The sequence below is a fragment of the Trachymyrmex septentrionalis genome, unplaced genomic scaffold (genome assembly GCF_001594115.1).
Source record: "Trachymyrmex septentrionalis isolate Tsep2-gDNA-1 unplaced genomic scaffold, Tsep1.0 scaffold112, whole genome shotgun sequence".
Classification (NCBI taxonomy): Eukaryota; Metazoa; Arthropoda; class Insecta; order Hymenoptera; family Formicidae; genus Trachymyrmex; species Trachymyrmex septentrionalis.
The window spans coordinates 1472474-1473220 of record NW_017304248.1 but is presented as its reverse complement, the minus strand read 5'-3'; the positions used below and the strand labels follow the sequence as shown (position 1 = coordinate 1473220).

The 747-nt window shown below is 30.3% G+C and overlaps 1 protein-coding gene across 2 annotated transcripts in view; it reads right to left on the bottom strand.

Moving 5' to 3' along the window:
* The window catches only part of LOC108751737 (PCTP-like protein), a 3528-nt gene that overhangs the window by 1727 nt on the left and 1054 nt on the right, over window positions 1-747 (bottom strand). For both annotated transcript variants that reach the window (XM_018492118.1, XM_018492127.1), the window contains exons 3-5: window positions 585-747; window positions 375-522; window positions 141-293 (exon numbers count right to left, since the gene is read on the bottom strand). In XM_018492118.1, coding sequence (XP_018347620.1) covers window positions 141-293; window positions 375-522; window positions 585-740 — 457 coding nt within the window. In that variant the 5' untranslated portion in view covers window positions 741-747. The remainder of the gene's footprint in view (window positions 1-140; window positions 294-374; window positions 523-584) is intronic.

Genomic DNA, 747 nt, shown 5'->3' with positions numbered 1-747 from the left:
GTGGGTGGGTGGGTGTTTGGGTGGGTGCGTGTGCGTGGGTGTGTGTGCGCATTACATATATATATGCATTTTATATATATATATATATATATATATAATGCATATAAAAAGCAATTTTATTTGCTTTATATTAATATTACCTGTGAGGTAAGATGTTGCTCGTATAAAGTGTTTTTTAGGTGGATAATCTTTATGATAAACAGAATGATTCAATATTAACTGTTCTATACCAGTATCCAACCAAGATCGTTGAAGGACAAAGTCTCTATTTTTTAACGGAGATGGACATGCCACTAAAATTTGTACAATAACAATAAAGCAAAGATGTAAATATTAAAAGTAAATCTAAGATTCATAAATAATATAATACTTGCTGGAATAATATCCAATATCATTGTTTGGATTAAAAAACCCTATATCTTTTGATTCAATCATATGAGTGTCCCAAACTTTTCTATATTCAGGGTCATGTAGAACATCGTACAGTGTTTCTGGTGAGACATCGGGGAAACGTGTTCTAATCTGTAATATTAAATTAGTCAATATCATTCGAAAAGTAAAATTTATTTGTCAAAAGAACTTACTTTCACTATTTTAAAACTAATTCCTGGGACGGATTTTGTCCAAACAGATAAATCAGGCTTGTTATAATCTAATTTCCAATTGTTATTATCATCATACAGCTGCTTCAGTTTCTCAAAATCTTTATCTTCTGCAATTTTGACAATGCCAATATCCATTGTAACA